General features: G+C 41.1%; 1 protein-coding gene across 1 annotated transcript in view; it reads left to right on the forward strand.

Annotated features, from left to right (window-relative positions):
* Nucleotides 1-1,826: 1,826 nt before the first annotated feature.
* Nucleotides 1,827-24,162, forward strand: part of pappa2 (pappalysin 2) — an 84,273-nt gene continuing 61,937 nt past the window's right edge. Inside the window, exons 1-4 of the mRNA XM_022191660.2 lie at nucleotides 1,827-3,905; nucleotides 10,053-10,285; nucleotides 11,437-11,664; nucleotides 11,875-12,473. Of these exons, the coding sequence (XP_022047352.2) occupies nucleotides 2,927-3,905; nucleotides 10,053-10,285; nucleotides 11,437-11,664; nucleotides 11,875-12,473 (2,039 nt within the window). The 5' untranslated portion in view covers nucleotides 1,827-2,926. The remainder of the gene's footprint in view (nucleotides 3,906-10,052; nucleotides 10,286-11,436; nucleotides 11,665-11,874; nucleotides 12,474-24,162) is intronic.

Below are 24,162 nucleotides of genomic sequence, written 5' to 3' on the forward strand. Positions count from 1 at the left end.
ATAATTATCCGACCTATTCGCAGGTATAAATTGTGCTTATATATGCATGCATGTATGCAGATGCATATACAAAACACTTTTTCTATGATTTCCCCATTATAGCAATTTATATTTCTTTACATGGCCAAATCAGTTAAATAGAACTAAATTCTGTTGTATTTTCATTTCTCCCAAACTCTCTCTTGCTTTTATTCCTCCCTCTCACTCGATGTTTCCTCTCCCTGTTCAACCCTTTTTTTTGTCAGCGTTGGCTTGGCCCACGCAAGCACAAGAGAGTTCGGCACAAAGCAGGTAGCATATTTGGATGATAAAAAAACTTGCAAAAAAAAAACCCTTTTCATGTGCAAGACAGATGTTGTGCCTGTCTGTGTTGTACAACTGAAGAGAGCCAGAGCATGAGTGAGTGAGATGGATAGATCAAGAGAATAGGGCAGGGAGGGAAGGAGGGAGAGGAGGGAGGGTAAAAGGAAGAGAAAGGGTAGAGAGGGTTACTCAAACCTCACCTCATTCACTTGGGGTAAAGTGTGTGTGAGTGTGGGTGTGTGTGGGGGAGGAAGAAAGAGAGTGAGGGGTAGCAAGGGAGAGATCAAACACACTTCTGTTACTGTAGCAGGAGCAAACACCCCTCCACCCCTATTGCAGCCACATCCACCATCATTCATCCACTGCCAGGTTGACAGAAGAGCCTCCCATTAAGAAGATGTGGACAGTAGGGGAAAGTAAATATATTTACTCATGCACTCTACTTACGTTGAGTTACAGTCAGTGTATTCCAACTTATACTTCACTTTATTTGAGAAGTTGTGTTTTTTTTCTCCATTTGAAGACAGTTTACCTTGTAAATCAAGACTTTTCACATGAAATCAGTGATGAACATGCAAAAAAAAATGATGCATAACTATGGATCCACCAGCAGTCAAATGCTGCTCACACAGACTGCAGGTACTAAGGGGCATTTTCTGCATAATAATGTTCACTCATGGTGCTTGTATTTATATTATACTTGGTGTAAGAAGTGTTCAGATGCATTACTCAAGAAAAAATACTACTACAATATATGTAAACACTCTTTAGGAAGCAAAAGGTAGCACAGTAACTCATTTTGCAGGTGATATTTCACTGTTAGTTGGATAATGTGGTTCTAGTTTGGCTATTCTGTTGTTAGTTTATTCCATAATAGATTGGATATTTTGCAATCTGCATCACATGCAAGTCGAAATCTGCAAAGCAACAGTTAAGAAAAGATGTGAAATGTGAAATGCAGTGTGTTACAATGAATTGAAAAGACACTTCTTGCACACAAATGTTGTTCTGTAGCTTCCTGGGATGCACTCGGTCACATTCCATCACTGCATTTTTTTTTTAATTTTTTTGTGCTGTCAATACAGTTTTGAACGCACAGCAGAGCATTTTTACACTCTTGTATTGCCATGTTTACTTAAGTGAAGAATCTGGGTACTTCTTCCACTGCCAGTGATGGATGGATGAGGTCAGGAAAGGAATAATAAATACATAAATATACTTTACAACCCTTTTCCTGTCTCCACGCTGGATCAGAGGGATGCACAACGCGGGACTGGGCGGGGGAGAGAAAGAGAGAGGGGAGAGGAGAGAGGAGAGCGAAGAGGATTTCCCTTGTAAAACTCAAGTGTGAGGCAAGGGGTAGGACGCCTCGTCCTCCTCTTCCTCCTCCTCCTCCTCCTTCTCCTCCTCCTCCTCCACCACCACACTGCCCCTACCGGTGATGTCAGGGCGGGCAGGGGCTCCCTGATAAAAACCTTTGGACTTGGGAGAATGAGAGAGAGAGAGAGCGAGAGAGAGAGAAGTGAATGGAGGAGGATAGCATATTACTACTACTGCATGGACCGATGCACAGGAGCAGCAACAGCAGCAGCTGCAAGTCTGAGGCACACAGAGACGCACAACCAAAACCAAAAAGAGGAGCGGACGCGCAACTCTGCATTTAGTGGACTAATATTCTTTCGTCCTCTCTCAGAAGTCATAGGACAGCTTCTGCTCAACAAGTAGAGTAGCTTTTTTATTTTAGCTCTGACACTTAGCACTGCGCTTCATTTCCATTTTTATTTTTTAAATTTCTTTGCCTTTGGAGTTGGTACTCTGATTCACCTTGCAGTCATATTTGTTTGGATCAGGACGCACTAAATGTTGCCGCAATTGTGAGGTAAAAACATACAGGAGATCTTGTGCAAAGTCAGAATGGAGTGAAATCAGACTTTAAATGATTTATTAATTGAAATTTAAAAAAAATCTGTCATTGCATCCAGGAATAAAATACTTGTGTTTATGCTCATAGTAACAGTCTAAATCCGTGCGTAAACGCTCGAAAAGTGTTTCTTTACCTCGTGGGTTCACTGAAAGGCTGGTAGAAGTAGTTTTTTTTCTACCTGTGGAGAGAAATAAAGTGTCAGAGATATTTTTGCAGACTGTAAACATGAATGGAAAGGAGGCAAAGAGTCGCCTCTGAATTTCCGCGCAAAGTGCAGGAGTATAGAGCCACTGCACATCCAAGAAAGGAGTTAGGTGAATTTAGCTGGAGATTTATGTTTGCTGTGACTCTTCAAAATTTTACTTCTTTTTCCAAGAACCTCAATTTGCAATAAGTGAGAACTTTGGATGCGTTTTTTGTTTTTTAATTTGACCTCTTTGGAATGCACTGATGGTTTATTGCCTGTTTGATTAGACTGTTTTCCGAAGCTGTTTACTGAAATAAATTAATTTTAAATATCAAAAAGACAAACTAAGCAGCAGTTTCTTTTTTTGCTGGGGAACTATGCGCATATAAACCTAAAATAAACAGTCTGGTGTGGGAGATCTTGCTGCTGACCTGGAAAAAAGACTAAAATCGTTTTTTTTCCTCCTTTATTCTCAACAAATCCCCGCCAAATACCTTCCCTGACGTGAGAAAATGTTGTTGATCAGACTACTGGCTATCTTCCTCGTTCTCATCACTAACACGTGGCTGCTGAACCCGGTTCGCTCCGATGCACTCAGCCGGTACAAACGTGCCTTGGCTCGGCGGGCAGACAGTGAGCTCTCCAGGCTAGCAGGTGAACCCTGCACCGTCTCCGGCGCCTGGAGGTCCCGGCGGCAGCCCCGCTCCCTCTCCCCGTTCCAACACCGCCCTCCAGCGGCCCGTCCGAGGACACACACGAACCGGAGAGAGCTGTACACTGTCAAGAGCGCTGCTGCGGTTTGTGCAGGAGGCTGCAGATTCGACACCGGGGCGCAGCGGGTCACTCCGCCGCGGGAGGAGAAGTTCGGCTGGGAAAACACCGAGGATGTGACACCGGGAGCCGGGGATGGATACGTTACGTCGCCCGGACGGTTCAACGCGAAACGCTCCAGAAACGACGACAGAGACCCAGATTATATGCGTAAAGACGCCTCGCAGCAGACCGGGAAGTCGTTCTCTAAAGACGCCGGACAGAGTGCCTCCTCCGTGGCGCGCACGGAGACAAACTCCCGCTCCAGGTTCTCCCGCAGCCTCGATACGACGTCTCCTTACGACGACGACGACTCGGGCAACTCCACCCGGGAGAAAGTTTCATCATCTGACAGCTCCACAGATTCTAGGGGCCTCCAGGTCCTCCAGAGGCTGAAGCAGGGATATGGAGACCCCCAGTCCTCCACGGTTGCCCCGCAGGAGGTGACGGAGAACTACTCCGGGGAGCTGGAGGATCCTCCGGTGAGCTCACCCGGAGGCAGCTGGGGGAGCCCCGTGCCGAGGGTGCCCCCTTCCTGGATGACCGCCCTGTACTTCAACGGGGGTCGGGAGCAGCTGAAGGTGAAGCTGGGAGCAGGAGTGGAGCTGCCGAGGGCCACGTTCAGCCTGGAGCTGTGGGTGAAGCCGGAGGGCGGGCAGAGCAACCCCGCGGTGATTGCAGGTGGGTGTAAACGGGTGACTCCTGCACCAGAAGCACTGATAAGTGTCAGATTCATTTCTTGCATGTCACATAAGCTTTCATCTTGAGATCTGGACCTGCAGTCTAATGGCTCATTCTTAGACAGATTGTTTCCACTCATACCAGTCCAGTCTGGAGATCTGAAGTGGTTTTTAGGGCATCAAACTTCAGACTTGTGTTTGTAATTTGTACATTTACACCAAAATTCTATATCTTCCTGTAATTTCCTCAGATTTCAGCCTCATTCCCTCTAAACCTGCCTGTTCACAGCTAAACTGCTCTGAAATTCTGACAAATAATGGCTTGTGGTCTCCTGAAGATTGTGTCCAGTAATCCCCACAACATTTGGGGTTTACCCTTTTCAACAACAGTCTCATGTGCTGTGTGAAATTCTCTTGTTAAATGGTTTCTAAGAAAAGGAAACTGGTCCCAGGAGACTGGTTTTCAGACAAAGGCCAGCTGGGGTTTAGTCTGTTTAGTGCAGACGTGGTGACAGTGATGACTGAAATCCCAGTGATTAATAGGAATATTTGCACGATGAAACATTAGATGATTAATCCACTGACAGAAATCTGATATTGAATTACCTGTTTGAGTCCAGCAGCACTAGAAACCACTCTCTGAAGTCTTTCAGTTTATATTTGTAGTCAATAGTATTTGATTTGCATAAGATTGGTGGCTGCAACTGATGGCACAGAGGTCACGTTGGAATATCAAATGCAAGATGGGTGCACTTCCAAGTACTGCTAGAGCCAGAAAGGGGCTCGGCTGATGATATAGGCATATATTATATAAGCTCATTGCAGATGTATTCTGATTTTTATAAGGTGAAAAATAAGAAATTGCATTACAGAAATAGGCTAGAGATCATTTGGAAAAGCTGTCATCATGTTAAAGTTTGTCCATAAGTCTTTTTTATGTGTGAAATGTGAACAAAAAAATCTAAGGTATGAGTATCAAGACTTATTGAGTACTAAGATTTATTAGGTGTTTTGGTTAAAAACAAACAAACAAACATCAATATCAACAAACTCCAGTACCACTGTTTTACCACTGAGTAAATGTACTGCTAAAGTGACAGCATCTGCATCTAAATATGCACTTTTGAGCTCAACAAAGAAACATTTCAGTGTGGCTACGTAAGTTAATTCGAGGGATGTATGTCCGATATTGGTATAAATATGTAATGTCGGTCAATATCGTTGTGGTTTTTTTGCCTATCAAGATTTCACCCGCATTTACCAGATTCATAGAGGGAGGGAGGGCTAGTCTGAACTGTTGTCTGAGATACTTAAAAAAACATTTTAAAAATGGCATAAATATGGCGTTTTTTCCATACCTTAAGTTGAAATAGATTTCTTATTTTGCGCAGACTATGTTTACATTTGGAAAGCCTTGTTGCATTTGAGAATGCATCCAATGGGGCATCACAATAAAATTAGGCATGATGTGTTCATTCCATGACAGGAGATATGTGATGTTACCTAAAATTAGTTAAATACACATTTATTGGTATTGGTTCATATCGGAAAATTGAGAGTTGGGCAATATTGCCATATCGGTAATTGGCAAAAAAAGAGTCAATATTGGACATCCCTAGTTAATACCTCTGCTGCATGCACAGTAATGATTGTTTATTCGCTATAAAAGGAGAAGAATGACGTTCTTCTGGCACTGTGAGGCTTTTTTGTCAAGGCGTGTCAGCATGGTAATGTGGTATTTTTGTGTCGTCCCCCTCCGAGTTTGTATAATTCATCCTATTTTTCCACTCATGAATTGCAATGAATGGTGTTTTCCTGTAATTTAGTCCTAATCCTACACTAATATGCACATCTATCAATGCCAAAAAAATGGAAGTGCATTCAAAATACCAAATTAAAGACACTAAATAACCCAATGTCATCATAAAATAGGGCACCTTGGCCTAAATGCACACCCCCATTGTAAACCGGTGTCACCTCTTGGCCTTGGCATTTTTTAGGGTCTAGTTACACCCCTGCTGACAACAATGATAATGACTATAATTGGATAATGAAAGCGACAATGATGACATAATTATGATAAGTGTGGTCGGATAATTTTACTGACAGTCATAATGTGATTATAATGACAATGATCATTTCTGGTGCTGAGGGCAGGTATTGATAATGATGAGAATAATGGTTGATCACAATGGCAGGATTCCTTAACGCTTAATGCTTCATTTTACTGATCAGAAAAGACCTACTCCCTTTAAAAACCAGAGCTGTGTTCATCATATGACCGTTAAACCCAGAGGCAGGTGGTAAATAAGATGAGTTCAGTCGTAAAAGTATCGTCACTAAACTTTCCCAATAATTTATCATGAGTTATCTCATGTCAAAAAACATTGTTTTTGTGGCATTTTTCATCAAAACAAACCAATGGTATTTTCATTCAAAACACAGCCTCTGCATCTATGAGCACGTGGTTACATAACCGTGAAAATTCCCAGGGCGTGTTTCACTGAGCCTCGCGCCTCTCAGTTCGCTCGTCCGTGGCTTCCCATTGATTCGGAGCGGTGGCTGCAGACACATTGATCCAATGAAACCTTCAGTTTTGCCGGCTCCTCACTTGAAGACAAACATCACTGTTTTTCCAACATCAAGAATGTTGCATTTGAAACGCTGCACACTTGACAGAACAACACATACATCAAACAAATTGAAGAGGATAAAAGCGCTATGGTGCAGCACCACAGCTGTCCAGATACTGAGGGAGACCGCAAACTGTTACGTCCGCTCACATTTACTCTGATCAAAGATCCGACTCCATTACTCAACTTTTTTCCCCTCATTGCTTCCTTATGTGCAGGGCAACATTTTGTGGCATAGGCCTTTCTCTTTGTAGTGTCCTGAAGGAATTTGACAAATACAGTGAAAAACAAACTCCTATTGTTTCTGCTAGACATGACATTTACATTGGTTTGACTTCTAATGGTTGCTGATGATCTTATAAATCTATTTGTTTGTACATTTCACCCTTTATTGCTGCGTTGCTGTATGTGTCACAGTCACAGAATGCAGTAAACAGTCCAGTCCAGACTGGACCGCTGGACAAAACAATGTAATCATGATACTGTTCATACATTTTCATAACTGCTACATTGTTATGCAGTTTTTTATTGTTATTTGCTGGATTTTGGATTATAACATCATAATGTTTTCTGATCATAACGACCAGTACTGCCCCATAGAATGGCACGGCACTGTCAAATTCAAGAAAAGTGCATTGACAAGGAACCACTTCATGGTTCTCTTCATTAAAAATTCTAATGCATTTCATGTGTTTTGTAAAAATAAGAGATTTGTTCAGATTTGAGAAAAATCTCAATGTCTTTATTTGATTGTTGTATTGTACTGTGATGCAATGCAGTCTATAAGAATAAGAATAACACTCACAAAATTGATTATATTTAGATTCTATTACTTATTTACCCAGAAATTTTGATAGTTACATCATTCAAAGAAGGGTTAAGCAGTTTCTTAGCATCATCAAAATATTGTAATTTACTTCTGCACCTCCTTTTAGATCCATTGTCAGGCTACAGAAAAAGTAAGATAAATGTAGCCTCAGGATCTGAAACTGAAGCCAGTCTTAAACTATCCTAAACCTGCTATCCTAAACTTGCTGTCTAGCTGTGAAACATGCAAATAGCCAATTATTTGCTAATATTTTGTTATTTACAACACTAAGGAGCCCTTTCTCCCCAAAAATATACATTCCTGTATGACTGAGCTGCTCTGAACTGCAAAAATGTTTTGAGAGAGATGCATTTTGTCCTGGATTGTGTTTCCAATCAACATATCTTTATTACCTCCGCCAGGAGGTTATGTAATCACCGGAGTTTGTTTGTCTGTCTATGTGTGTGTGTGTGTCTGTTTGTCTGTTAACAGCATAACTCAAAAAGTCATGGACGGATTTTCACCAGATTTTTACAGGATGTCCGGAAGAGCACAAGTAAGAATCGATTAGATTTTGGAGGTGATCTGGATCACCGTCTGGATCCAGGATTTTTTTGAAGGTCGAAGGACTATTGAGAGATGGCCTGGCGGCCATCTCTCAATAGTCCTTCGACCTTCAAAAAATTCGGTGAAAATCCGTCCATGACTTTTTGAGTTATGCTGTTAACAGACAAACAGACAGACAGACAGACAGACAGACAGACAGACACACACACACACACACACACACACACACACACACACACACACACACACACACACACACACACACACACACACACATGTTTGTTTTTCTATACCGGTGGGGACTTACCATTGACTCCCATTCATATCTAACTCCTAACCCTTACCCTAACCCTAACCTTAACCATCACCAAATCAATGCCTAACCCTAAACAAACGTTTTTGCACTTTTACATTTTTTATTAACAACAACATGGCCAAGAAAACGGTGTTGCCACCCGTGGGGACCTCATTTTAGGTCCCCACCGTAAGACAAGTCCCCACCTTTATAGCAAATAGTCATGTCAAAGTCCCCACCGGTATAGCAGAAACAAGTACACACACACACACACACACACACACACACACACACACACACACACACACACACACACACACACACACACACACACACACACACACACACACACACACACACAGACAAACGGCATGGCGGAGGTATGCGCTCTCCGAGTGCTTTTCTAGTTGTATTGCTGTCCAGTCTGCTCTTCTTCAGCCAGCTAATCACATATTAGGAAATGGGGAAGAATGGGGTTGTATTTCAATCCCGAACTGTGATATTTTTCAAAGAGTTTTGGTGCTCTAACGTAACCAAATAGTGACTGAAAACAAAACTTAAGAATAAAAATAATGCTCCCACAAGGGACATGAAACCCAGGAGAAGGTTCTGCTTCAGACTTAAGACACCCACAACCTTCCAACCATCTAATTTCATGGATATTTCAAAGTGAAAATGTTTCCCACCATGCCATTCTGTTACCTTATCGGGAGAAAATAAGTTCCTTTCAAAATTTAGAATGCAATTTAGCTGTAAAAGAACATCATTTTTTTTGTGACAGGGCTGCATTCAAGGTCATGTTATGTTAATGTTGAGATTTCGGCTGGTTCTGCCGCCACCGAGTGGCCAAACAAATACAGCTTTACAACATCAGCATCTCATTTAATTCAACAATAATCATGTTAAACAGACAAGACCACAGTGAAGATGAATGGTAGCCTTGAACTAATATGTGGTGGTGCAAAATGCATCACAAAATAAAGACCACATTTGTCATGAACCTCATTGTTTTTCAAGCAAAATGTTGTCATCTGCCATTGCATGAAACGCTGAAAAACAACACCCTCTTCCTGTTGTAACCATTAAATAATGTACCCACAGCGTAATGTAAACAGCAGATTTTCCAAGAAGTGACTTTGGTACATGTTTGGTAGTGCAGCGTGAAGACAGATTGTCTCAAAAGTGCTTGGCAGTTTAAATTGTAACACAAGCATTGACTGATACTGATGTGTTTGTCTAGTTGCATTTGCTGGTACAGCAGGGCTACATACAGCTTAACTGAAATCGCTTGGCAAATCTATCACTTTCTTTAACTGAATTAAATGCTTAACCATGAAACTGGCTCACCTCCATGGGGATATTTTGCTACAGCTGCCCACTTTACACACACATACACATGTAAGCGTATACACATTCACACACACGTACAGCACTGAGGAGGGTGAAGGGGTTCCCTGACCCTTCGCTGTCCCAGTGTTTGACATCTGGGGAGCAGATGTGTGTCTGTGTGTGTCTGTTGCAACAGCAGATGGAAACATCAGGGCCTTGCCTTGGCTTAGTGAAATACCTCCTTCCCCTTCGTCTCTGTTCATTCCCGGTGTCTCTGGTTCTGTGTATTCTCTCCATCTCCGTCTTACGCTCCGTCTGGGTCTCAGCCTCTATCTCCCTCCTGTAACCATAAGTGGATAATCACTTGCTTGTTTGTCTTTATTTCTTTATTTTCTTGACCTTTTGTAAACATGCTTTCCTCGAGAGAGAATATTCCTTTGTTTCTTCTCGCTTTTACCACTAGTCTTGCTTCCAAATATTAAATGTTTGCTTTCTGTTCTTTGCTCTGTGCCCCAGGTGTATTCGACAACTGTTCCCATTCACTAAGTGAGAAGGGCTGGTCCGTGGGCATCCGCACTGTGGAAGCTGCAGGCACCAAAGACGCACGTTTCTACTTCACGCTTCGCACAGACCGAGCTGTGAAATCCACCACCATCTACAGCCATCAGCGGTACAGAGCCAATGTCTGGACTCACCTGATGGCCACTTACAATGGCCACAACATGACCCTGTATGTTGATGGAGCCAAGGTGTGTGGTTTTGGTGCATGGATAAATTATGATTCAGTTTGGTTATTTACTTCTCTCTTGCAGTCGACTTCAGAATCCCCCAAAGACAATGATCATAAGATGACAAAACAAACCCAACTTAAGGTCTACTCACTAACATTTTCAGTTTATTCTCACCCAAATCAGTTTAATATCAATTTATTTCGCAGGTTAAGAATGGGCTTTCATGCATGAGCTTAAGGTTAACATGAATGAATGATATAACAGCGACTGATGTCTTTATGACAACTGAGCAAAATCAACTTAAATGCTGAGAATGACATCATGAATGAATGCTTATGAAAATGTCCTTTTGCCAAGGATACACTGGTTCTCGCTTTTCCAAAAGAAAGGAGATAATGCCGTCCTTGCTGCTCCTTGCAGCAACTACATTTAAAGCAATGCACAATCCATGGCAGTCAATAAAATCCTCTGTTGCATGATTTTTTTAGTCTAGTGCAAGTCAGAATCTCACTGCAGTTGTATTTCCTACATCCTCAAGAATTCCCCTTCAGATTTTTCTTGGGCTTAATGGGGTTTTCCAGTACAAAACACACAGAATGCAACTTTTTTTACGAACTGACTGCAATCAAAATCTGAAAAAAACTGCAATGCAGCTAAAGGCTCATGAAAAACAAGTCTGTTGACCTTGTTTTTGGATTCATCTGACATTTTCCAAGGTCAGTGCTGCTCCTTCTTCTCTTCACAATCAAGTTTTGTTCATCTCATCTGCAGAATAGTTTGTAGGACAGGGTGAGAAGCTTGCCCCTGGAATCTCCTTAGATTATCCATCCATCCATTATCTTTTCACCGCTTAATCCTCATTAGGGTTGCAGGGGACTGGAGCCTATCCCAGCTGATTTAGGGCAAAGGCAGGGGACACCCTGGACAGAAGTACATATGCAGACAAACAATCTCACTCGCATTCACACCTGGAGACAAAGCTTCTCAAAAATCAAATTATCACAACACTACGATGCCATAAAACCTGGGAGGCTTCATGTTTATAAGTTCTTTTTAACAATCATCATTAGACCATTAATCTTTTTTTCTGCTCACAATATAATGAAATGAAGAGAATTGAGTTCATGCCCCTCTTGTTGGTTCTTGTGTCCCTTCTTTATTCCTCTCAGGTGGGAGAAAGCAGTCTCCAGTCGGGGAATCTCTACAGTCCCTTCATGAAGACCTGCAGAACCCTTTTCCTCGGCAGTAATCAATCTGATCAAGGACACAGCTTCAGGGGCCACATGGGAGGAGTGGTCTTGTGGGGAAATGCCCGCTCCCAGGAGGACTTGTTGAAACGGCCACTTCAAATTGACAAGAGCGTGCCGGTCCTGGCGATGTGGGCAGACTTCACGAATGTAACTGACTAGATTTAACTTCTCCATTGTCAGTTGTTGAGTCATTTTAGAGATAAGTTGTTTCACCTGTCATCAAATTCAGCAAAAAAATGTATATTTGGTAGATTTTATTCAGGTTTTCTTCTGCACGTTTGCTTTGTTATACACAATTAAAATTGGATTGGAAGTAGTAATAAAGATATTTCAAACAATACCTCTGCTTGCTTTAAGGTGGAACAGCTATGGATGCCATATAAAGCTGGCCTTCATCCGACCATCATCACTACTCCTGTTCCTGAACAAGAACTTGTCTCTGCTTTCTTGCCACCACCCTGCGGCCTGACGTCCTGCGACAACACAGACATCATCTTCGGCTACAACAATCACTGGCAGCTCCGTACCACCAAGCGAGTTCGCTACCGGATTGTCAACCTCTCCAGTGATGACGGCGGAAACCCTACTGTGACGAATGCACAGATCCAGCTCCAGCACCGGGCTCTGACTGAAGCCTTCCGCCCTTACAACATTTCCCTGGATCTGAGTGTCTACACCGTCAGAAACTCCAGCCTCCGACAGAGGTTTATCCTCAGTAACTGTCGTATTGGTAAGATTGGGAACCGCCACTGTGACCCTGAGTGTGACCATCCAAGGACGGGCCACGATGGAGGGGACTGCCTCAGGCTGGGGCCCTGCTACAACTGGAAGAGGCAGGATGGGGTTTGTAACATGGAGTGCAACAGCATACACTATGACTATGATGATGGAGACTGCTGCGATCCGGAAATCACAGATGTCCTCAAGACCTGCTTCGACCCTGAGTCTCCTGACAGGTGAGGTTAATGAATAAATGTCTTATCATTTTCTCCATTACTGCTCTGAATTTCTCTTTCCTTTTCGACGACGATGCAAAATTTTGCACTAATTGATATCAACTGCTTCCAATGTTGGATCGCTGCTAAGCTACCGTGAATGAAACCTCACACTTTATGTGCATTTCTCACTTTTAAAAGTTACCACTAAAGAGGTTAAATTGAACTACTGGAGGATTTTTAATGTGAAACATTTAGGAGGTGTTGAGTTCAGTTTTACGGTGACCCAAGAAACTGTGAAGTAGAAGCAAATGGAAATGTTTAGTGAATAAAAACAGTTTCAGAAGAGTTGCTCTGAGCAACAGAGCAGTGAGTGTGACATTACTGTGGTGTTGTGTTGATAGAAGCAATAATGTGGAATGTATTTTAATATGAATTGATCAATATAACAGCTGAGTCTGTATTCATCAGTTGGGGAAAAAAGTGTATAGGAAGGTAGTAGCAGGGGCATCTCAAAGTCCATAAAGGGTGCATTGTTGCAGAGAGACAGTAGAGAGAGGCCCACCAGGATTAGGCTTTAAGTCGGTAAGGACAAAATATTTTTCCAGAGAAGAATTCTTTTGGGTATAAATGGGCTCTACAAAGAATCTACATCAGCATACTGCAGTGCTTCAGCAGACTGTGCAATGAACAGCTCAACATGCTACATGTACAAATTGGTACTCTCACTTTCCCCAGTGGTTTTAGAGAGAGCTCTGTGAAGTGGGGATGATGGGTTAAGAGGCCAAAGCACACACTTATTTTTACTAAACAACTTGAGCGGCAGCCCGCTGCCTTCCATTTGGTCTGACAGACAGGCTCATGCAGAGTTCCAAATAGCTTGCATGAAGTCTCGCCATGAGGTCGTCGGCCCAGGTTCTTAAAGACCTGATGCTTTGTCCAAATTGTGACCACAAGCATTACACTGCACCACTGGGAAACAGAACATGGGAGCTGAAGTTGTTTTTTGAACTGACAGAGTTTGCATTTGATGGCTGGAGTTGACAGAGTGTGACAGCTTAACAGAGGAATGAATTAATGTTGTTTTACTGCGGTAAAAAATAGATTTTTTTTTAGCTATTTTCACTTTGGTGGACTTCTCTTTAGCAACGTTTCCACCTTCATATCATTTAGAGATTTAATTGTTATATTAGTAATGCTGTTCTTCAGAAAAAAACTACATATTTATGGAAAACATATGGAAAAATTACAGAGGCAATGCTGCACCCAGAAAAAATCAAATACCACATATCTGCAGAATATTTAAATTTTTCTTATTTGTCAAATTTTACTGATTCAAAAACTGATGAATCAATTTTCTCTCTGTTTTCCCCAACACAACAATCTAAACGTTGTTTCAAAGCATTCAAACTCACACTGCTAGAAATATATTTCACTGTAAAAATGATTACTGATACAAGTAAAAGTTCAGTCATTCCATAAAATAACCACTGTATGTTAGGTCTTTTAAGTTGTAGAATTCAACCCAAATTTCCACAAAAAACCTCATTGTCCTCAGTGGTAACAGATTCCCTGTTAGTACTTCTTTAAGGTCAACCTTTGTGCTAAGTATTTGCTGTTCAGATCATCACATTTGACTTTCTCCTGAGATTTTGTGTCCCATCACACTGTCAAAGACACTTCCAATGGTCTTTAGACTCTGCTGAGGTTTCCTGGTGTCTCCGATCCTGTTTGTGATATTCATGGACAGGATTTCAAGACACAGCGGGAGTGAGGAGGTTGTCTGGTTTTGGAACCTTCGAGTTGCGGCTGTGCTTTTTGCAGATGACGTAGTTCTGTTAGGTTCATCAGACCATGAACTTCAGTGCATGCTGGGAAGGTTTGCAGCCACATGTGAAGTAACCGGGACAAGAGTCTGCACTTTTAAGTCTGAGGCCATGATGGAAAATAGTGGATTGCTCTCACTGGGCCGGGGTGAGTTACTGCCCCAAGCAAAGAAGTGTAAGAATCTTGGGTGTAAGATGGACAGATGACTTGGTTCTGCATCAGCAGTAATGCAGGTCTTGTACTGGACCATTGTGGTAAAGAAGAGGGCACTGAGGCAGAAGGTAACGCACTCAATTTACCACTATATCTTCGTTCCAATCCTCACCTATGGTCATGAACTTTTGGTAGTGACCAACAGAGCAAGATCAGAGATATGAGTTGCTGAAATGAGTTAAGGTAAAGATAGATATGGATATAGGTGTAAAGATAAGATTAGGAACTTGGACAACCAGAGGGAACTAGAGTAGAGTAGCTGCTCCTGCTGAGGGGGTTCAGGCATCTGATTAGGATGCTTCCATTGCACCTTCCTTTGGAGATTTTCCAGGCATGCCCTACTGGCAGGACACCCCTGGGTAGACCCAGAATTTGTTGGAGGGATTTTACATCTTCTCTTGGAGGACAGGCAAAACCGGTGGATGACGAGATGCATAGAGAAAAGTTTATTTTACAGGAGGAAAATGCCTCATGTTGACTGAATAAAATATCAAATACTTTGTGATTCCAAATACCTTGTACCCACAAGCTTTATAAATTATGTATTTTTTCTCATTCTTTAAGTTTTGGAGATCTTTCATCTCCGTAAGTAATGAAGCGAGTGTGTTTTCCTGTCTCTTTGCATGTAGTTTGACTTGTTCGCTGTTCACTAAAATGGAATCTTATAGGTGTTTTCGTTCTGACCAATCAGATCTGGCCCCAAACTAGGATTAGTTCTTGATTATCATCCCTAAGTCTGAATTTTTGACTGTAATGTGAATTTGAACAAGCAGAAAAGTTATTTTGCTATGTTGTTGCAGTACAGTGGGCCATACTGATTTAACAACATTTTCTGGTAATGTCTGGGTAGCTTAGCTGTAGTCAAAATTGTATAAAATTTCCACTAGCAAGTTCTTTTACACCAAGTAGCACGCTCACAGCTCTCAATCCTACATTGCTGCATGAAGCTGTAACAGGCACTTGAATCATCTTTAATTCCCAGCATTTGTAATCTCTAAAAGGTGTTTTTTCTTTGTGGTATCAGTAGCTTTGCTTTTGAAAGAACGCCAGCTGGAAGGCTTTAGCAACCTGGAGAATCTTGACTTTCTCTACCTGAAGCACGAGGTGCTCTTGAGCAAGCAGCAGTGTTTCAGTGGCCAGCAGAGGAAGACAAGTTTAACTGGACAGCGCCCAGTGGCCAACAGATGGAGACTGTGGCTGTACTGTGCAGCTCCCAGGTGTGAATTTGTGCAGCTGTACGAATGTGAAACAGGCTGTTGCTGGAAAAGAACACAGTACTTTGTTTACTTTCCCTGGAAGATGCAGGTTAATGCTAGAAGTGAAAAAAAGTATGTGTGTGGTCTCATTGCTTGACCATATGCAGGAAGTCCTTCAGGTGTGTCATAAGTAAATGTTAATTTATGTTGTCCTGTCATAAGCTTGGTGGGATAGACACAGGGAGGCAGACAGGAAAAAATGTGGCTGGTAGTTGTTATGGTCAGATGTTCCCTATCTCAGCCTGAGCTCTCCACCCTGCAGAGAGAGTTCTCTACCCTGCAGAGAGGAGATGGACACTAATGAAAAAAGTTGGACGGCAGACAGCACTCTGCTCTGTTGTTTTGCACAAATACACTGTTATTCAGGGGTCTGTTCCTTGGACTCAGTTACGTAAATCGCTCTTTGATTTATTCGAGATTTAATCTGATGGTTATTGCAAAGAATATTCCACAGACAAAATGAAAAAGTGTCCGCTCCACTTAACTTTGGGTAACAACTGGAATCTGTTATCGTTTGATATATGTCTAAGTATTGGAGAGATCAGCGTAACTTGTTGACTTTGATTTGAACACGCTTTTATAAAGCATGGCTCTGGATTTGATCTGCTTTTGTGACAATTTTTTATTTATTTCTTTTGCATGAGACTTACATAAATAAAGACTTCTGCTGTCCAGATATTGAAAACAAAAGTCACAGCATGTGTCTACTTCAATGCAGTGATGTGTGCATCTGCATACCTGGATCCCAACTTGCAGCGTGCTCAGGAAGAGAGAGAATTAATGTGAGGATGACATTTCGCTGGCATTTGTGGAGCACTGAAGCATTTTTATGTTTGGGATCTGGGTTTTTGATATTCCCCCTTCCCCCGTCTCTCCCAGCTCTTGGCCAGGTATTCAGATTGTGGGACCCTATATGTGTGCAGCTGCTGCTGCTGCTGGCCAGTATGGGGCCAGAGGTTTCTGAAGCCAGCTGCTGTCACGACACAAATTTGTTGTTGAGAGCCAGTTCTCGAGTAATGGCCAGGTACACTGCAGATTCTGGCATCACAATAAAGAAAAAGGAGCGGGAAGGGGGAAGATGGAGAGGGAGAGAGAAAGGCGAGGGTGGAGAGGGAGTGATGGGGTGCAGGGGGACATCATGTCCATTTATCCTCAGACACATGTCCAGGATTTGCTAACATTTTTTGGTTAGTAAATCCTGGACAGTACACTTGTGTGCAAAGAGCTCCAGGCAACTCCCTGAAAGAAATATTCCGTTCCAGCCTTGTTTGATGCTAAATGCACCATGTGCACGCAAATCTCATGCATGATGTTATTTTAGATCAAGTCTTATTGTGTTCATGTTTTACTCACCAATAAAAGCTCAGCAGCAATGTTTCCCAGAACAGTCAACGCAGATCTACATCTGAATGAAGCTGATTTAAATCCGCCTCACAATGATCTCCTGACGTTGCCAACCTTATTCCTGTCTCATGCATTCTGTACATTTGCACAGGTGCCACAGCATACTTGCCCATTTGCTAAGCCCTTAGTTTCTATCATTTCACCAGTCATGCCTTCCATTCCTGCACAGCACATGGCCTATGCAGTTTACGAGGATCCTCGTTGCAAATTTATCCAAATTCTCAGTGATTTTTGAATCAGTGGAGGCTTGATTTTCAGCAGTGATAGACAAAAGCAATTTCTTTATGACTGGTGCTTTTGCCATCTAAAAAGCCAGCGGTCACAAGCAGATTTCTAACTAACTTTAACATTTAAAAGTTTAAAAAAGTCTCTAAATTACTGAGTGTTGCTCTAACTAATAACTGCACGTAAAGGTTGATGAATCTGCCTGTCACTTAAAGCTTCAGTTATACCTAATTGTAAGCCTTAATACAATTTAACTGGGTAAATTCTATAAAAATCCACTGCCTGCACAGTTATCATGAAAGGGGAAATTAGCTATAGGGACCAAAACTGATTATATACCAGGATGTAAACATTTTTATTTCTGCACATTTTAACATGCAATCATGTTGATTGACTTGCTTTTGCAGACAGCCTGAAGTGGCCATTTGAGGAACTGTTCAAATAGGCAGCTCAGCCTAGGTACTGAACCAGCAGATGCATGCCTCTCCAAATTTGAAACATTCTTGTTGCATGCAAATACATCTACTTGTGGTTTGTTGTGGGTGACTGGTTCTCAGTTGGTCCTAGTACGCTCCAGCACCAAAGTGCTCCCAAGCAATTAAAATTACTTCTGTGAGTGCTGGTATCTGCTCTTAGCACTGCAGCCATCGAAACCCTAACAACTGTTTAGGTTGTAAATGATTTGTATTTACTTTGTTTCAACATATAACATTGTTCAAAAAACATTAGTGGGTTCGAAGTCACTGACTTGTCAACAATAATATTGAAAATGGATGCGTGTCCACGGTTTTACATCGTGACACTGCTAGTGCTGATGCTGCTGTTGATTCACACAGTGTTCTTCTTGCCCGCAAACTTGGTTAATTCATAACCAGTGTTTTCACTTCAATCATGTAGAGCCATTTATTTTTTGCCAGGTTGGCTGTAGTCTTATATTGAGGCATCCTCTGAGTCTCAGAAGTCGAAGAGCCAACTCTTTAGTGGTCAACTTTCTGTCACTTGTAATTGCACAGCGTCGGGTGATGGATACTGCACACAGCCTCGGCTGAACTCAGCTTCAGTAATGTAGTGGGAGCAGGGTTTCCCTGAAGCATTTTAAATCTTAAACCTTATTTAGTCAGGCAATGTGCCTGAGAAAACATCTTCTTATTTACAGTACAACACGTGCACTGGGGGAGGGATTGCATTAAGGGGAGGATTACCCACATGCGGGCTCTTGGCTGCTGAGCAACACCTCTGGACCAATTTAGAGGTGAAGTGCCTCATTTAATGATACATTGAGAGTGGTGTATGGGACGATGGGGATTAGTGCATTCTTATTTCATCCATCTAGATTTTTCCCAGCTAAGACCCGATGTCTTACGGTCACTAGCTCACCTGTCTATCCTCCAGGCTTTTGGAACAGTGTAGGCAGCACTGAGCCAAAGACGAATTGCATTTTTAATGAGCAATTGCATTAACAATATTTCTGTGCTTTCAAACCTTTTAACATTTAAGCATGACTAAGTAATATTCATAAACATAGCTCAACAGCTGAGCTTGATCAAACGCATAAACCTTAACTTCTTGACTGAGGTAAATATTATGTCTTCGTAATTTTAACAAAGTTAATGCCACAGCTGAAATTGATCAATCACATAAAACCTTAACTCCCTGTTCAAGAAATACAACATGAAACAATAATCCATTACGTTATGATAATCAAAAAATGCTTAAATCCAAAGCGTTGCCTGTATGAGATGAAAGAAAACAAGACTTCACCAACAATGATTCATACATTTACCAGAATGCATTTTTAGAAATATGAAGTAATCTGACCTAATGCTGTACTTACACACGGGTGGGAGAAAGCATACACAGAGACGCACAGTCCCACACAGCCAGATTTTTGTTTTATTTTTTTTCTCAAGCACTTGTGACGCCACAGAAAACCGTAGGAGACTCAGCTAAAAGCCTAAACTGTCTGGCTCGCAGGCGTTGAACAGTTGGTGAGACCCCACTGTACAGCTCTCAGACCCAGTAGGGCCTAATGGTGATAGGTGCAAAAGGTTTCCAGCTATGAAAGCAAAGGAGAAAAATGACATGTGACATCACCGCAGCTGAGGAAAAACAAACTCGGCTTCACACATCAAAGTGCCCCTGGGGTAATTTATCACAGGCAGAGAGAGAACGATGTGGGAATGGTGAGCTGTGGGGGCGCAGTGGTTTGAAGTACCCTGACCAATTCAAACAATTATGATTTGAAGTTATGTTTAGGGCAAAAATGGATATTGATGGATTGAAGCAAACTGTTGTGTGCTGAAGAGATGCCCTGCACTGAGCAACAAAAGTTCCTAAACCTACTCTAACAAGGCTAATTTTCTAAGTATATACCTCAAGCAGAAAGGATTAGGGGTCGACAGGCTAACATTACTTACACCAAAGATCTGGGCCAAACTTTAAATAAATACTATATCCCTGATACTAAAAGTTATAACAAGGAACGAGGAACACCCACTCCAAAGAACACTAATTAAGCAATATAAGTGAAAACACCTGTGTAGGTGTAGCTATGTGAGGTATTTAGTTTGATATTGTAGTTACTTATTTTTGTCTGAGGATAAGCTAACTGCTTGGACTTGAGTCTACTGACTGACTAATAGGAGGTTTGTGAAAACACACAGCATGTCCTGTCTTGTTTGGAGATATCAAGCTAGCATTCCCAGCTACTAGGTACTAGTGCTAAGCTAGGCTAACTATATCCTGAAGCAAACTCACAATATACAGCGATAACTCTTCCAAGGCATATTTATCATTTTAATAATGTTTCAGTGTTTCTTTAATGCACTATGTTTTGTTATTTATCTGTTTCAGTCAGAATGTGGTGTTAAAGCCCTTTTGCAGAATGTTGCTCTATGTATGTTAGCTTGCAAAGTTATAGGCTAGCTTAGCAAAAAATGTTCAGGAATGCAGGGCTGCCAACTCTCACGCTTTGGCCGTGAGACACACGCAACTCAGTCCTTTCACACACTCCAAATATCACACGGGCAAAAAAAAAAAAAAAAAATCCACTTTGCTGTTATGGGAATATGTAACCTTTGGAGAAATCCAGTTAGAGCTTTTACTCCAGAGAAAGCCAGGTTTGTGAAAATTTGGTCCGCATTTTCCGTCATTATGAAGCTGTCAGGCTGGCTGTCTCTGAGTGACGCACCAAAGGCTGTGTGTAGCGCTCATAGATATCCGTCCCTCCAAGGTTTTCGCGGGCATTTTTCGTGATTGTTGCGGCCGCAAATGCCTGAATTCGCGGCAGCTTTTCTAAAAACTTGCGATAAAAGTTGCAATGTTTAAAGCTTATTTGTTGTGATGAAATTGCGGGAGACAGTGACAATTGCTAAAAAGCTGCATTTTTTTCCAGCTTGTAGAACATCTTTCAACACTGTAATTGACAATATTTATTCCGAAATTAATTATTTAACGTTCCAACCCATTTCCACAAAAGCTGGCACACCATAGTGGGACATTAGCAGCAGCCGGATACTAGTTTATATATGACGTGACCTAAATATGTAGCGGGCAACAGGAATTGATGGGACTCAGAAACACCCCCACAATTTATTCAGTTGTTCCTGGTGTCATTTTCGATACATCCAGTGGTAGATTTGTTGTATAACAATAATGTGATCATCAGCAGGCTGCTGCGGTAGCGGTCACTTGTTGCCATGGTTACCGTGCTGCTATCAGACGCCGTCCCACTGTGAATCCTTAACAAATCCATGGATCCAAACTTTAAGCCGCATCACTGCCGAAGTCTAATCATTTGGTCCTTGTGTTATTTCTGACCGACCCTGAAAATTTCATTCAAATCCCTGAGTCCGTTTTGAGTGATGTTGGTAAGTGGTAACAGAGGAATGATTCACACACGCTGATCGTCACATAAATCCGCCGTGTTCTTTGGCGAATAATTATTCTAATTCACCTTCATTCTTTCAGTGTTCTAACGGATCTGGATGCAACAGTTTCCATCATGGTGATTTGTCTGGTCTGTTCGCTCATTTCAGCCGTTCCAATGTTTCATGTTTAAAAAAAAGTGTGTCAATCGATGATTTTTTTTCTTTTTTTGTATTCCGCCACAATATTGCACGGTATACCTAAGTTATAACTTAGGTATATGTTCTTTTGCTTGTAACATGACATTGTACAATTAAATTTAACATGTTTAATTCCACTGCACTTATACTGTAAAATTCAACATTATTGTTGTTATTTTTAAGTTAATCAACCATGAACTACTACAGAGCTCCCTGAATTCAAGTTAGTACATGTAATTTGTATGTGTATGTTATATATTACATGTATGCATTGCAAATGGGTGTCAACATGTCATTACATTTTTTGAAGGTAGTCAACTTTACCAACTAACATTTCAAAAAGAACAAAACATACATAATACTACAATTGGAATGACTCCTAATACTTGTATTCCAATTTAAAGTACTGAAAAGCAAAAAAGTGTAATGCCCTTTTTGTGTCACAAGGTCTAGTTTAGAGCCGTACCTGTAGATATCATGACATGTTGACACCCATTTGCAATGCATACAAAACCGACTAAACCAATCACCTGTCTGGAGACTGAGATTGGTTGATTAAATGAGTCAGGTCTGGTGTGATGCTGCTTAGTTGGAACAAAAACCTGCAGCCACACCGGCCCTTTGTGGAATGAGTTTGACATCCCTGCTCTAAAGACTCACTACAGCCAAGATAAAGACACAACTCAGCTGCACCAAATCTACTAATCACTGCACACATTAGCACCATGTGCTAACTGTGGCTAAAGAACCACATTTACCAAAACAACTATCCAGTACAAAGCCCTAAAAAACACCAAGAAACACATTAAAGATTATTTTACTGCTGGAAGCTGCAAGCCAACGCCTACAGAACAAACGAAAGCAACGAAGCCAAACCCGGTTCAGTGAAGAGAAGCAGAGGAAATGTTTGACTGCAGACATAAAGCAGGACGACACTGAGCTGCTCAGGTGTTCCTGATAACACCAAGCAGCCACCTGGACAGCCAATAGGAACACAGCTTACTGGAAGTCCAGAGGGCTGCCTTAGTGAAGTAAGTTTAGTTTAAAGTTGAAGCAGAAAGTTAACAAAGAAAGTTGAAAACCACCATCTGATACCTGAAATCTCTGAGTTTTCACACAAAGAACACCTGAACATGTCAAACTGGTTCCATAGTAGAACCATCATTGTAAAAATGTCATAGTATGGTGTGTTGCTCAAAAAACATTATGATTACTAGGATTGCCGAGGAGCGACACAAAAACCGGTCAAACACTGGTTTTCAGAGGGTTAGGAGGCTATTTATTTGTAAGAGTAAATTTACAACAACAGAACATGTGAGCAGAAAAATCACAAAGTCTGCCTTTAGTTCAGCTGAAAATATTAGTTTTTATCTTTTTTTATTGACCAAACTTTTCAGGAAGTAGATGAATAATTAAAGCTCTCATGCAGAAGTCCAACTTATTTTGGATCCTTGTGGAGAGTTTAATCTTAGAGTTTATAAAGCTGTTGAGTTTTTAGAGTCACATGGATTGTTTTGACATTTAATAGAGAGTTTAGTGTCTGATTGTAATTCTGTTCAGTGAATGGATAATTTAAGTTATGAAGATATGTTTTGTTTTTGCTTAAGCACTTCTTATTGTTTAGCTGGCTGATGTTGTCAACTTAAAGCTGTTGAGTGAGTGCATTAAAATCCTCCAAGACAAAGGTTACAGAGTGGTTGTTGGAGTTATTTCAATTATGTAGATATTTATGTGAAATACTGAAATGTGTTGTGCTCATCTAGCCACAGAACTTTCATCCATATTTTACATGAAGAACCATTTTCAATACTGCCTGCCCTTGCTCTGTTTTTTTCTTCTTTTTTTAAGCTCAATGTTTTTTTTTTTTAATTATCCCTTAATGTTATCTCTATAATAAGATTTTAAAAGGGCAAAATGCTCTTAATTTTCACCAGAATGCAGGAAATAGGAACAATAATTTTCAAAATTTTTTGGGGGAGGCCCCCAGACCCCCCATCAGCATCCCGCACAAACTAAATCTCACTCTAAAGTCTGGTCACAAGTTGGCAGACCTGGGAATGTGTTTTCAAGAAGGCTTGAAAGAGCAAAATTTAGATTAGTTTTGCAAAGAATTCTATGTATTTGAATGTATTTTGAGAAACTTTTAAACATAAAATGATCACATGGTCAATTTTAATAGATTTATATTTTGTTGTAGCTTATGTTTTTTCTTTTCTCATCCTGTTCAGGCTTTAAAATAGTAGGTTAAACTTGCACACCAAAAGTCTAAAGCAACTGAAAGGTTTTACCAGAGCAACCTTATGGTATAACTTAGCTGTTAACAAGCAGTCAACAGGTAGTTTACTCAACTGTTTACCTGAAGAATCAGAACCATGGTTTAAGCAAAATTAAGCTCAGATACAACTCAGTTAATCTTGAAGGAAATTCTTGTGCCGATATTGTAATTTAAGAATAAATGCATTGCTGAAAAGAATAGCAAAATGATATAACTATGATGCATTACTAAAAATAAAAACAAACAAGCTAGAGTATGGCTAGAAGAAATAATCCTGACAGATACGCGAACAAAAATAGCATTGCCAACAATACTGAAACTAATATTGCACATACTATTTAGACAGTGATATTGACCATGATATTGATGTTATTTTTTTTCGTGTTGAATGTCGAGTGTTTCAGCAATATTTCCTGCAGAAGGGAGGGGAGTGTTACTGGTAG

The sequence above is a fragment of the Acanthochromis polyacanthus genome, chromosome 9, assembly GCF_021347895.1.
Source record: "Acanthochromis polyacanthus isolate Apoly-LR-REF ecotype Palm Island chromosome 9, KAUST_Apoly_ChrSc, whole genome shotgun sequence".
In the NCBI taxonomy this organism is placed as follows: domain Eukaryota; kingdom Metazoa; phylum Chordata; class Actinopteri; family Pomacentridae; genus Acanthochromis; species Acanthochromis polyacanthus.